Source organism: Leuciscus leuciscus (genome assembly GCF_965113295.1).
Source record: "Leuciscus leuciscus genome assembly, chromosome: 3".
Lineage (NCBI taxonomy): Eukaryota > Metazoa > Chordata > Actinopteri > Cypriniformes > Leuciscidae > Leuciscus > Leuciscus leuciscus.
In genome coordinates this window covers 52,358,953-52,371,525 of record NC_138727.1, presented here as the reverse complement: position 1 = coordinate 52,371,525, position 12,573 = coordinate 52,358,953, and the positions used below count along the sequence as shown (strand labels likewise).

At 38.3% G+C, this 12,573-nt stretch overlaps 3 protein-coding genes across 3 annotated transcripts in view; 1 reads left to right on the top strand and 2 right to left on the bottom strand.

Moving 5' to 3' along the window:
- LOC309493633 (uncharacterized protein) overlaps positions 1–12,573 on the bottom strand; it is a 454,994-nt gene that overhangs the window by 180,318 nt on the left and 262,103 nt on the right. The gene's annotated exons all lie outside the window — the stretch shown is intronic.
- On the top strand, positions 3,036–4,477 carry LOC309493839 (dnaJ homolog subfamily B member 1-like). The gene is made up of 2 exons (XM_082163107.1): positions 3,036–3,513; positions 3,605–4,477. The coding sequence occupies exons 1-2, from the start codon at positions 3,067–3,069 to the stop codon at positions 3,836–3,838; spliced, it is 681 nt and encodes a 226-aa protein (XP_082019233.1). The 5' UTR covers positions 3,036–3,066; the 3' UTR covers positions 3,839–4,477.
- On the bottom strand, positions 5,009–11,814 carry LOC309494708 (adhesion G protein-coupled receptor E3-like; the record flags this gene model as incomplete). Its single annotated transcript, XM_082164119.1, has 8 exons — positions 5,009–5,084; positions 7,354–7,516; positions 8,441–8,532; positions 8,617–8,683; positions 8,760–8,992; positions 11,124–11,330; positions 11,406–11,567; positions 11,677–11,814. 8 exons carry the CDS (start codon positions 11,812–11,814, stop codon positions 5,010–5,012), a joined length of 1,137 nt encoding a protein of 378 aa, XP_082020245.1. The 3' UTR covers position 5,009.

Genomic DNA, 12,573 nt, shown 5'->3' with positions numbered 1-12,573 from the left:
GGTGATAGAAGATCCGTTAAATAGACTGGAGCTAAGCCGTTTAGGGCTTTATAAGTCAGTAGCAATACCTTGTAATTAATACGGAACTTTATAGGTAACCAATGCAGTGATGATAAAATCGGTGTTATATGATAATATTTTCTTGATCTCGTAAGAACTCTAGCGGCGGCATTTTGGACTAACTGTAGCTTGTTTATTGAGGAAGGCCCTGCTTAGTTTTTTTTGGAGCTCACAACACGAAAAAATGAGACGAGAGATATTGTATAAGCCATTAGATAAAGGAGGGCTAGCAGTGCCAGAATTGGGAACTAAACTGGAGTCTATGTTTTTGATGCCCATTCTAAAAGCCTGTTTGTCTGAGAATCAGGGAATTTTATGGCATTGTTTCGCCAAGCTTTGGGTAGGTCAACAGGTAGCTAATGCCTGGGGAATAAGGCTTCCCCAAAATACTCCTCATGCTGAATATAGGCCCACAATGTATGATAGAGTGCTACCCCTTTTAAGGAAAGTGAAAGTCTCTCATATCCCTTATGAGGAAATAAACCGCGTAATTATTCAAGGTTCACCCCAGTGGGAAAACTAATTGAATCTGATTGTATTACAGTTTGGAAGAATGTAAACAATGGGTTTTTGTTTAATTCTCACAAAGATATTGCTTGGCAAGTGGTACATCAATGCTTACCTACTCGGGTGTTTCTAGAAAAAAGGAAATGTACAAAGAGTCCACAATGCCCTAAGTTTAAATGTGGAGAAGACGAGTCTATCAGTCACTTATTTTGGTCTTGTAAATATGCTAGGGAGGTCTGGTCCCTGGTACAAGAATGGATGGCTGAGTTGTATAGAGCTCCAACTGAACTGGACCTTTTGTATGGTGAGCTGAATAGTGTGAACTCTGATGAATGGATTAGATGGTGGACAGTTATTAATGTCATCAAAGAAGGGATATGGAAGGCAAGAAATATTTCTTGCTTTAAAGGATATGACATACCAGCGGAAATAGTGGTCTCTTCAAGCCTTGTTTCTATTCGGGACTATGTGTTAAAGAGACAGGAAAACCCTTTCCTTTACGAAAATACTTAAGAAATGGAAATGTCTGATAAACTCTCAGATTCTCTTTCACCTTTGGGATGAAATGGAGGAATGAATTTTGAAGGTCATTGGCTCTCTCTTTGTTTGGCCTTTGTCCCATTTATGATGTTATAACTATGCATTGTGCAAATTTCTACAACACATCAAACACATATGATTCAACTCATCAGCTCATTAACCCATGTGATAATGAGCTGATGAGTTGAATCATATGTGTTTGATTAGGGAGACAAAGAAAACGTGCAGTGTTGGGGGTCCTTCAGGAGCAGGTTTGGGAACCACTTGCTTAGAGCACCTTTCAGTCATCAACTGAAAAAGCAGTCATTTGTCTGTTATTAAAACAGCCATGTTGATCTGCTTTATCAATGCAGAAATGTTCTTCATAAACACCTGTAATTGCTGATAAAACACCAACTTAATGAAAGTCAAGGGTCAAGAGCCCAACTAAAGCAAACACTGATCTCCATGGTGACCTCAAAGAAAACATTTTCAATAAAGACATCAACATCTAAACCTCTGTTAATTCTCAATAAGAACTTCTGTAGACGTGACAGAAATAAAGTCAGTCTGGTTAGTAATAAGTGAAGCTGGTAATGCTGTTTGTAGAGTTGTTTAATCAGATCTTCAGAGAGTTAATGTCTTTTATCGTCAGTTCATCTAAGGCTGTGTCTGAATAAAGTATGACATTTGTATGTTCTTGGAATGTTACAAATCAACGTTGGAACAAATCATTGTTCCAATAATGTTGAATCTTAAATCAAAATTAAGTTGAAAGAACTTTTGAGGAACATTATACCCTTTAAAACATCTTCCTCAGAAAACTGGACATTTTTCTTGTTCCCAGAACCAACACTGAATATTTAGAGAACATTCTTATAACAAAAGTCTGTTAGCTGGGCTATTGTTTCTTTGTAAAATCTTATTTACAGCAAATAATAGGAGGGGTTTGTAAAGGCCCGGAGACTCTTCGCCTATGATCCTAGTTGGGATACTATTTGAACTGTTTATGATTTGAGTGTGAATTTCACTTATTCCAAGTGAATAGTTGTATGTTGTATGTATTACTTTCACACTACATTTATGTCCATTTTGGTGCATGAAACCTTTGAACCCAGTTTATATTCACCTTGGATCCGAGAAACACCTTATCTCTTTATTTCCATTCTGCTGTGACAAGATAAACACAGATCTGCCCACTACTTTACATCTTGCATCAAAGATGCAAATCCACCAAGGATTAGATGAATGCATGATGTCATTTGAGCTAATATTTAATAACTTCATTTTATTTGTTGCTGATGTAGCTTATGATAATTGATCAATAAGTTATGACAACATACGTTTTTACATTGCTTTAACTCATTAAAATAAGTTAAGCAATTTTCAACTTTTTTATTAGTTATACAAGATTCAACTCAGTCAGCCTAATGTGATTTAAGATGACATACTTAAGGATCCAAGTTGATTGTACTTAAAAAATTAAGGCAGAAACCTTTTTTTTTATACAGAGCATGAAGGGACTTTGGTTGGAATTTGCACTTGTCTTATGTGAACATGTCTTTGAATGAACCTTCTTTGATTTGATTGGTCATCTCAAACATTTTGACATTCACGAGCGCTGTTAGACAGCATTTAAAACTTTTCTAATTACATTATGGCCATTTCTATTTATTGCGGGGAATTGTTGGTAATTATTATGGTGGTTACGGGCCTAATTTAAACTAAAATAACTGATTGTATTAATGATGAGATTTTGCATAAAAGTTCAGTTTCTGTGAATTTGAGTTAGGAAGAATGTGTAGTAGTTGGGAAATCAAGGTAATGAACAGTTCCATGTAAAATAATAAACATTTCATTAATTCATCTTAATTCATTCAATTTTGTCCCTTGGTGCAGTTTTTATGAGTTGTCTATCATTTTTATACAACACCACACAGTTCTGTAATATGTGCCCTCTTTGTTTTCCCTTTCGAACACATGTTTGGCCGTAACGGTGGCATGGACGAGGGAATGGAAACTGATGACCCATTTGCTAGTTTTGGCATGGGTGGCATGGGTGGTTTCCCACGCTCCTTTAACACGCGAGGTCCCGGCGGGGCACTGACCAAAAAACAGGATCCTCCAGTGACCCACGACCTGAGGGTCAGTCTAGAAGAAGTGTTCACTGGCTGCACCAAGAAGATGAAGATCTCCCGCAAACGCCTGAATCCCGACGGAAGAACGACGCGCACTGAGGACAAGATCCTTACAGTGGAAGTGAAGAAAGGCTGGAAAGAAGTAACCAAGATTACTTTCCTTAAGGAAGGGGATGAGATGCCATCAAATATCCCAGATGTGGTGTTTGTGGTGAAGGATAAGCCACATCCAGTGTACAGAAGAGACGGATCGGACATCATTTATCCTACAAAAATTACACTCAAAGAAGTAAGATGGGCTCCTATTTTAAGAGTTTGCTTATAAACTCTTTTCTTCTCTGTCTGTATTTTTCTAATCCCGTTCTTCTCTACTTTCTCAGGCACTTTGTGGTTGCACAGTTAACGTTCCAACACTGGATAATCGCACAGTTAACTTAACAACTCAAGACATTGTCCGTCCCGGGATGAAACGGCGTGTCACCGGGGAGGGTCTTCCTCTTCCGAAATCCCCAGATCGTCGTGGGGACTTGATTGTTGAGTATGAGGTCAAGTTTCCCGAAAGATTAAGCCAGAGTGCCAAGGACACTATCGCAAATGTTTTGCCGGCTTCTTGAGCCGTGTATACTGCAATGCTGGAGACATTGCCATTGGGAATTTTTGGTTTCATAGTATTTAAAGGATGAATATGAGGGGCTGCTGGAATTGTTGAACTGTTATTCTGTAATGTACTGCCAATGAGAGACTATCTGAACCAAAATATTGCTGGACTAGACTGGTTTATGTGTTTGTCATGTACATTTTTAACCTATGTTTCCTTTGGGTCAAGTCCAGCAGAAAGTCTCCAGCTACGAACTCTTGGCCAGCGTTTTGTTGTCAACTACACACATCTAACACATCTAAGTTTACTTATTCCAAAGATGGACAGTAGAGCATGTTGTGATGTTGCGGGGCTACAATAATATAGTTTCTTATCAGCAGCCTGATCCTTTGGACACCTCAGGGAAGTCTTTCTGTGAAAGCAGCCTGTACTTTTTCTGCTAATACGGTCTAATGTGACCATTTAGTGATGCCACTAAAAGTCATTTCCAATATAGTGGTGGCTCAAAGTGATGCTTGGATCCTCCCTCTTCTAAGTATGTGAAACAACACTTGATGCAGAAGTTATATGGTGAGAAACTCAAAAGCTCAAAGTCAGCTAGATGACAAATTTGTAACAAATACTAGATTTATTTCAAATAAATTACTCAAACTACTGATATTGTGGTTCATTTCTTATGCAAAATCATATGGAACCTTTTCTTGTTTTATTACAGGTAAATCTATGTTATTAATTGCTTTTAATTGTGAAACTAAATTTGTTTATTCACAAATTCTGTGGGATACTTCTGTGGGATCTTTTTGGATTGTGAGATTATGAGTTATGAATATGTTTTGAGTTTTGAATAGATTGTTTAAAAGAAAATAAGATTTGAAATGTTACAGATATCACACTGCTTTATTAAAACACTTTAAACTGAAAAACAATTGCTTTATCTTCTTATTTTTTTAGCGTATTAAAAGTGTAACCCAGTATACAAGCCTTTAAAAAACATGGTAGTTCCTCTACCAAAGAAATGTTGCACTTAAAGAAATGTACAGATTCACATAAGTGTATTGACCGCTGTAAATATATAGCATGTTAACTAGTGAAATGTGTAGCTGAGACGGTCATATAATATCTAAATCATGACAGAATCACTTTTATAATAATGGCACTTTCTTTGCTGAATATGGATGCTTTAGTCTTCAGTGTTTCTTGATGGTGTTTGATTTGAGTCCACAGCAAAGACATCTGAAGAACTTCCTGTACTGCTGCCTGACCTGGACAAGAATGAGACGAGAGATTGTTTTAAACTCTGGTAAAAAAAAAAAAAAAAAAAAATTAAAAAACAGAACATGTCCAGGTTATTTTTCAAGAATTACATTTTAGAAGAATTAAAGTTGAGAAATGAAAAATGAACTTAAAGGGTTAGTTCACCCCAAAATGAAAATTAGCCCATGATTTACTCACCCTCAAGTCATCCTAGGTGTATATGACATTCTTCTTTCAGACGAATACAATCAGAGTTATATTAAAAAATGTCCTGGCTCTTCCAAGCTTTATAATGGCAGTGAATGACCGTTTCTGTTTTGAAGTCCATCAAAGTGCATCTATGCATGATGAAAGTGCTCCACAGGGCTCTGGGGGGTTAATAAAGGCCTTCTGAAGTGAAGCGATGTGTTTGTGTGAGAAAAATAACGCATAGACGGCCTAACGCATATTTTTACGGTGAAAGAGTGACCCTTGACCCGATGCACAACGTAATGATGAACGTGGAGATAGAGCAAAACAAAACACCAGTCACAAATTAGTCTAAAAAGATTTTTTTTTTTTAGAGAAATGTGGGAGGAGCTTGAGTTTGTTGCCCAGCCCTGTTTGTTTTGAACCGTGAGAGGCGTCAAAGCTTACGCCACTCCTACATCTAGGTCACACATGCGTCACTGGTTACTCTTTTGGCACAAGTCGACTTGTGTACGGGCGTCTGCACATCGATTCACTTCAGAAGGCCTTTATTAACCCCCCAGAGCCCTGTGGAGCACTTTAAAGGCACATTATGTATTTTTTTTTATTTAAAAATATAAAAAATCACTATATCTATGTTATATATTTTTTAAAGTTGTGTATTTACATTATCCCGACAGTTCCAATTAACTTCTAAATCCAGAGAAATTAATATTTTAATTCGAAGACACGGACCGTGTCTTTATTTCCGTTTTGTCGCCGTCAATGGCGTCATATCCGTGTTGTCTCTGGTTTCCGCTCGTGCTGCCATGGCAACCAGAGCTATGAACCAGAGCCCTCTGATAGTAACCAAACTTACGCGGACAACTGTGTAGTTCGCAATGTCTATTTGCACGCTGTTGTTGTTTCGTTCAAACATTATGGACCATGGCAAGCAGACTTTGGATAAAAAAGGAGAACTAAACCGAGAATCAATATCAGCGCGGTGTTTTCGAGATGTATTCCTTTTATATCCGCGGGACTCGCATCGCTTTTGGAGCTGATAGCTGTCTCTTAGCAATCCCGAACTGCTTCATATCACGGTCATGATAAAAGCATCGATGTATTCAGTAATCCATATACATTATTAGATCGGTCGGCTTGACGTTGACGACAAAATCCATAATTCATAGCAAATGTTGCGTCATCAATCTACCCCTTTGTTATTGTAAATAGGTTAGCGACCCCTAGTGGAGAAAAAATCCCATACTGTGCGTTTAAAGCTGCCGTCGGCAAATTTTTTTTGATCATATTCAGTGAAATCGACACTATAATCCGACAGAACAACATAAATAAGGTGGTTTTAGAAAAAACCCGAGCTTCTCCACCTGGAGCCTGTTATTTGTTTTGCAAAAATCCACCGCTCCCAGATCATCGGGTCCAATCAGCGCAGGGGGGTGTGAGATCTGACTGTCAATCACAGGTCGTGCACACGCCACAGATCCCCCCTCACTCGCGCACGTTACAATATCACATGCACACGCCACGCCTGAAGTTCGTTTTGAATCGTGATGGCGGAGAGAAAATCTACTAACAGGCTTCCAATTCCTCGGTTATTGCTATCTATGGATAGATTAGCCAGGGCAGCCTATCTCCGAGTCCATGGTGTTGATCGATGCTGAAGAGATGGCGCGGACGCGTTCACAGAAAATCAGGTACACACCTATGGTACACACGCACTGACGAGCTCGATGGGAGGGTGCTCGCTGGTAGTGGGGGAGGGGCATGAGAGTTGTAAACATTCAAAATTTTGGCTAAGTCGACCCAAATTGCCAGACTTGCCGACTGCAGCTTTAATCATGGATGGATGCATTTATGGACTTCAAAACAGAAACGGCCATTCACTGCCATTATAAAGCTTGGAAGAGCCAGGACATTTTTAAATATAACTCTGATTGTATTCGTCTGAAAGAAGAATGTCATATACACCTAGGATGACTTGAGGGTGAGTAAATCATGGGCTAATTTTCATTTTTGGGTGAACTAATCCTTTAATATAAAGTAGGTGAGAGATGATTTTCTGGTAGACTGTCTGTACTGATGTCTGACCTCATTATTGAGGACACAATAGACCAGGAAGATGAAGGTTCCCTGCTGGGAGTTCAAGATCAGGAAGAGGATCTCCAGCTCCTTACTGTCATTACTGAAGAAACCCAGAATCCAGGAGCAACCAAGAACCACAAACTGAGCCAGTGTTTTAAATGTCATAATCCTGCAGAGAAAGATGGAGAGTTAATATATATTTATTGATTATATTGTTGTGGAAAATCTGCAACTGTCCTGTTATAAGTATGCCTTTTTGTCTGTAGAACACTTCTGTATTGTAATCAACCACACTTGAAACTTGTTTATTAAGAAAGTGGTTTATGAAGAAAAACTCAGCAATTGTAATTGTAAAATGTTTTTTTGAGAAAGTGGTTTATAAAGAAAAACATACCAAAACATGTATTAGAAAGAGCTTTGCTAAAGAAAGAAGATAAATACAAGCATTACCGTCGGATGTGTTGCGGACGAAGCGCAGAATTGCAACAAAGAAGAAAAGTCTGAAGAAGGAAGACTAAGAGGCAAAAGGCTTTATAAAGACAGGTCCGAAAGGAATTCCCAGAACTCAAGACACCTCAAGACTTAGGATTGGATAAATTGTCTGTAAGAGACTGATAATTTATGAGGGGATTTCCAAAGATGACCTCAAGAAATCAGACGGTCTATAAAAGGCTGAAAGGAGAAGATGAAGGCAGACGCTGATTCTTAATGGCCTCTCCGGTGTTACAACGCTTGTAAACGATTTACTCTTGATGTTGTTTTGTCTTGTTTTTTTATATTAGTACTTTATATGTAAACTAATTAACCTGTAGATAATAACACTATATTTAATTTAAATAAGAAACTCTTTTGCTACTCTCGCCTGCCAAAAGTCTTTGATTTCTAATAAAGTGAGCTGAAGAGACCATGAAGAAGTCTTCTGACCTATGGATTGTGAGTATGAAAATTCTGATGCTTATGATTCAGGACACATTTGACTTACTTTACCTAACCTGAGAATAATCAAAATAAGGTTAAAGGTGTCTAGAAATATGCAGCATATAACAATATATATACACATTTCATGGAGTGTTCAAATCATATTGTTTGTTACTTGGTTCGTTTCATCTGTGAAACTTCAGCGTTCCGATTTTTCAAGGTCAAGATCAGATTGATGATGATGCAGATGAAGAGAATCATGTTTAACTGCACAGTAAGAGAAACAACAGTAATTCATCTTTAATCACTGTTTTCCTTTTAATACAAAGTCATGATGAGAAATGTGCTTACTGCTAGTATGACGCAAACAGGTCCCCTAAAACTCCAGATAAAGCCTTTATCCATTTTAATCCAGCACCTGTTTGGAGGAAGAAAAATAAATAAATGAACAAACATGAAGGTGTTGATCTCTAAGTCGCTCAAACTAAACTCACTGTTCACTTCCGTAGCCTTTAGGATTCACCACAGCAGACACGGCCACCACAACCAGAGCAACCGTATATCCAAGCACACACAGGTATCCACTGCTTAGCACCTCCCTCTTTTTGGAGCTGATCTGTGATAGGTTCTTCACACAGATGAAGAGCAGCACAGCTTCAATGAACATCCACACAAAGCCGGAGAGAAAGAGGAAGTGCAGCACACCTGATATCACGGCACACAACACCTGGAGATCATGAGAGACGGTTATGATGATTGTCAGTGAGACTGTGCTGAGCTCTAGGGCTTGTAAGCACATTGGCTATTTGAATCATTCGTCCGTTTGTCCTGAATTAACAAATTCAGACTCTCTGTGTTTTCTAAGCACATTCCTTCCCAAAACGTTCTTTGCTAAGCTTACTAAAGCTTGTAACCTCCTGACTCCCAAATGTATATCATACGTCGGCTCCAGCTAGTCGGCGACAAATGGACTTTTACGACACTAATTGCACCTCAGAGACATTCCAAACCCCCTTCCCCTCTCTGGACCACAGAAAGATAACGAAACTTCCTCCTGCTACGTGACATCACACCCCCCCACACACACACCTTTGTATTAGAACTTAGAAATATCATTTTCATATAAGTACAATGCCATTATGCATGTGTGATTAGCTTTGCTTTATAATAGAGGTGTAGTTTTCTAATGTGTAATCTAGAATCAGCATTCAAGATTGTCTGGCAATTGCCTTCCCCCCACTTGGTTTTTATTGCCCTAACGGAATGTCAAGCAAACTGAGATTCCAGGAGATGAGTAGGAATAAAGTGTTAATCCTACATTTATGTATAACCACTTAAGAAATGTATAAACAAGGATTTGATTTTCCCATATCAAATTTGTGTATCTGCAATGTTATCGTGTATTAATCAAAACTTTAAAATGTTTGTAAGATGCATACAAGTATGTAACTTTGTGTATTCCCATAATCTTTCATATGACATGTTTTATATCATTTTAAATCTTGAGACTTAACGGAGTTGAATCTCGATAATAGATTGCAATGATATGATTATTACTATATGAATCATCTTACTAGAGTATTAAGACAACACCATAACTCCCTCGAGTGGGTGTCGCCCCCCAGAGACAAAGAACTTTTTCCCGCTTCAGATCTTTGGACGTTCATTGGTTGTTCGTGCGAACAGAGGCGTCAACCCATATTTTCCATAAAAGACCAACTCAGGAAATCTCCGGGAGCACTTTTACGAACCCGCTTCATCAGCGAGAAGACCCATATGGCTCCCGTTGGGAGCATTCATTCACCGTTTTCGTGAATGAATTTCTCTTTTCTTTTCTTTAAGTCTTTTCTTTATTTTCGTATTCGGACGCAGCGAAGCAAACGCAGCAAGCAACTTCAACTCAAAGAAAAAGACTCTTTTGAAAATCCCGCGGCCGCGCACACCGAAGCAAGCCCTGCTTTCTTAAAGAAACACACGCAGCTGCTCTTAGGACACACGCACGAACTCGGCGTTCTTCAGCAACAAAGAGAACCATTTTGCAAGATAAGTTTATTGAACTTTTAAGGTGATTTGATTCCTTGTTGTCTCTCGAGGTTACCCTGCCTGTGACTTTGCCTAACTGTGATCGATCTTTGATCGCACATGTTAGTTTCACTTTCTCTCATCTCTCTCATTGTCCGATCTCTCTCTCTCTCTCTCTCTCTCTCTCTCTCTCTCTCTCTCTCTCTCTCTCTCTCTCTCTCTCTCTCATTTTCGTTATTCGTTTAGTCTTGTATTTGTCTTTACTGTTTGTATTGTTATATGCATACTCATGTAAATTGTAGAACTTGTATTCCTTAGTTCGATGTAGTATTAGTCAAATTATTAAAGACCCATTATATCCTAGATTGTCTCTGTATAAGTGTTCATTTTACAAGTCAATGAAATGACGATCAAGCTACGCTTTACAAATGCGCTACTGTTAAGTAACCTACATTTTATAAGAACAAGAAAGTAATTTTCTTGGCCAGAAAATATAGCTTTCTTCGAATTATAAGAAAGAGATAATTTGGTTGAGAAGTTGATGGAATTAATTTTACGACCAGTTTGCGGGACAAACAACTGTTTAATTAATACATTAATTTCCCTTAAAATTATTCTGATTAATTGATCTGAAAGAGGGACATTTTGGTATATTAATGATTGAATTATAGTTCATTGTAATTGAACATTGATGTATACGAATAAGTCTAAATTTCAGCTTCAATAATTTATTAATATTGTAAGAATATAGATGAATCAACCCGATTCATAATTTTGATTCCCTATAATCATTTGAGCTAAGTCATATTCCTTACAGGCTCCTTCATCATTCTCACCTGATGAGGGCGTATGAGGCTCAGGAACTGTTGTGTGAGCAGGAACAGAAGGTGAGCCAACAGCAGACTCAGGCAGAGGTTGATTCGAGCCACATTATTCATTCCAGGACTCCACTGACAAAGGGCAAAGGTCAACAGGGCCAAACTGAAGAACACCAGCCCCACGATCACACACACCAAATTCAACAGGTCCAGCAGTGAGTCGCTCTGAGAAAACATGTCAGAGTACATGAGTGCCAAATCTGTGCTGTTCTTCAATGCTCACTATAAATGTTCTCGTACCTCTGATGGGCGGCTGGTTTGCATGATGAGAGCGAATGTGGACAGATGAACACAGGAACACACAGTGTAGCTGCTGTTGGTCTCTAAAACAGAACAACCATCTACAATCCACTCGCTGATATTCCAGTACACACAGGACAGAGAACCGTTGGGGTCAAACTCCTGCAAAAAGAAGAAAGAACATGCAGAAAATATAACAACACTGAATATCAGATGTTTTCAGATGTTCATCAGTCCTCAGGTTGGACAAAAACACATTTCAGTCTCTCACTCTGATGTGTTTGAGGGTGAAGTTGACTGGTTTGGTGAGTTTAGTGTTGGTGGTTTTGGGAAGAGTAGCTGAGATCACAGTGGACATCATGGTTTTAATCGTGTCATTTGATGTGTCTGGCTTCAGTAGATTCTCCATTGTGTTATAACTCATGAAACCCACGGCAGCCGATCCTGTGTGACAGAAACAGAAGAAACTTGTATTCAGCACAATAAAAATCTTTGGTAAATGTGGTTTAGTGATATATCTTCTAAAAATGTTTTATTAAAAATGTTGTATTATAACACATCTCACATACTTGTTTCATTGTTGTTCTTGGCGATCCCAATGAGATCGATGTCCACAGAAGAATTTGTCGTGTCAAGTCGAGGGATTTTATCTAAGGTGACATTGGGTCCAACCATGAAGACTTCAACCTCTGATTTAGAAAAATAAGCAGTTATGTTTTGTTTTTTGTTTTTATTCAAGTTGATTCAATCTGCACAAATGTGCAAACAACAAAACAATAAAAAGACTAAAATAAAATAACTATTTCATTTAATTACTAGTTTGAACTAATCAGTTTACTTTGTACACAGCAAAATCCCCAGAGTTAAATTAAGTCAAGCTGGTAATGCTGTTTGAGTTGTTTAATCCTCCTCTGATGAGATCTTGACAGATGTAATGTCTTCTTTTATCTTCAGTTGATTCATCTTAGGGTATGTTTACACGGCAACGATATGCTTAAAACTGAGAAGTGTTTCCTTTCAGCTTTCAGGCACCCAAAACGCTGTTGTCGTGTAATGGCCAAAACTCATAAAAAGTTTTTAGTTGAAAACGGTGTCGTGTAAACAGACCCTAAGGCTGTGGCTGAAGCGGGTGTTCATCACTAATGCTCAATCATCTCTTAATTAATCA

Coding starts and splice junctions, on each gene's coding strand:
- LOC309493839 (XM_082163107.1), top strand. CDS start 3,067: ATGTTTGGCCGTAACGGTGGCATGGACGAGGGAATGGAAACTGATGAC. Junction 3,514..3,604: donor CAAAAATTACACTCAAAGAA/GTAAGATGGGCT, acceptor CTACTTTCTCAG/GCACTTTGTGGTTGCACAGT.